The sequence below is a fragment of the Penaeus monodon genome, chromosome 21, assembly GCF_015228065.2.
Source record: "Penaeus monodon isolate SGIC_2016 chromosome 21, NSTDA_Pmon_1, whole genome shotgun sequence".
In the NCBI taxonomy this organism is placed as follows: domain Eukaryota; kingdom Metazoa; phylum Arthropoda; class Malacostraca; order Decapoda; family Penaeidae; genus Penaeus; species Penaeus monodon.
In genome coordinates, this window is record NC_051406.1 from 24,677,572 (window position 1) to 24,678,129 (window position 558).

The 558-nt window shown below is 51.1% G+C and overlaps 1 protein-coding gene across 10 annotated transcripts in view; it reads left to right on the top strand.

The window, feature by feature from the left end:
* The window catches only part of LOC119586377 (endophilin-A-like), a 42,420-nt gene that overhangs the window by 11,566 nt on the left and 30,296 nt on the right, over positions 1-558 (top strand). For all 10 annotated transcript variants that reach the window (XM_037935090.1, XM_037935093.1, XM_037935089.1 and 7 more), the window contains exon 3: positions 343-558. In XM_037935090.1, coding sequence (XP_037791018.1) covers positions 343-558 — 216 coding nt within the window. The remainder of the gene's footprint in view (positions 1-342) is intronic.

The window sequence follows — 558 nt, forward strand, 5'->3', positions numbered from 1 at the left end:
TCCTGTCTTCCCTGTATCCTTCCTCTCTTTCTTTTTTCCCTTCCTCCTTTCCTTTTTTCCCTTTCCTCCTTTCCTTCTTTTTCCCCTTCTTCCTACTTCCTCCTTCTCTCTTTTTTTCCTTCCTACTTTCCTGCTTTTTTTTTCTTCCTCTCCTGCTTTTTTCCCTTCCTCCTTTCCTGCTTTTTTCCCTTCCTCCTTGCCTGTTTTTTTTTTCCTTTCTCCTTTCTTGTTTTTGTTCCTTCCTCCTTCATTTTCTTCCTTCTGTCCTTATTTCTTCAATTCTTTCTCCACGCCTCTCCCACATATTCGTAAACATGACCCGCCCCTGCTCGCCCTCCCCAGAAAACGGACATCATGTGCGAGCTGGTGGAGGACCTGCAGCTCAAGATCAAGGAGTTCCTGCACCCGAACCCGGCCTCCCGCGCCAAGATGTCCGCCGTGAAGGGCATCGGCAAGCTCTCGGGTCAAGCCAAGGCCGCCACCTACCCGCAGCCAGAGGGCGTGCTCGGGGAGACGCTCATCACCTTCGGCAAGAAGATCGGCGAGGAGAACCTCTAC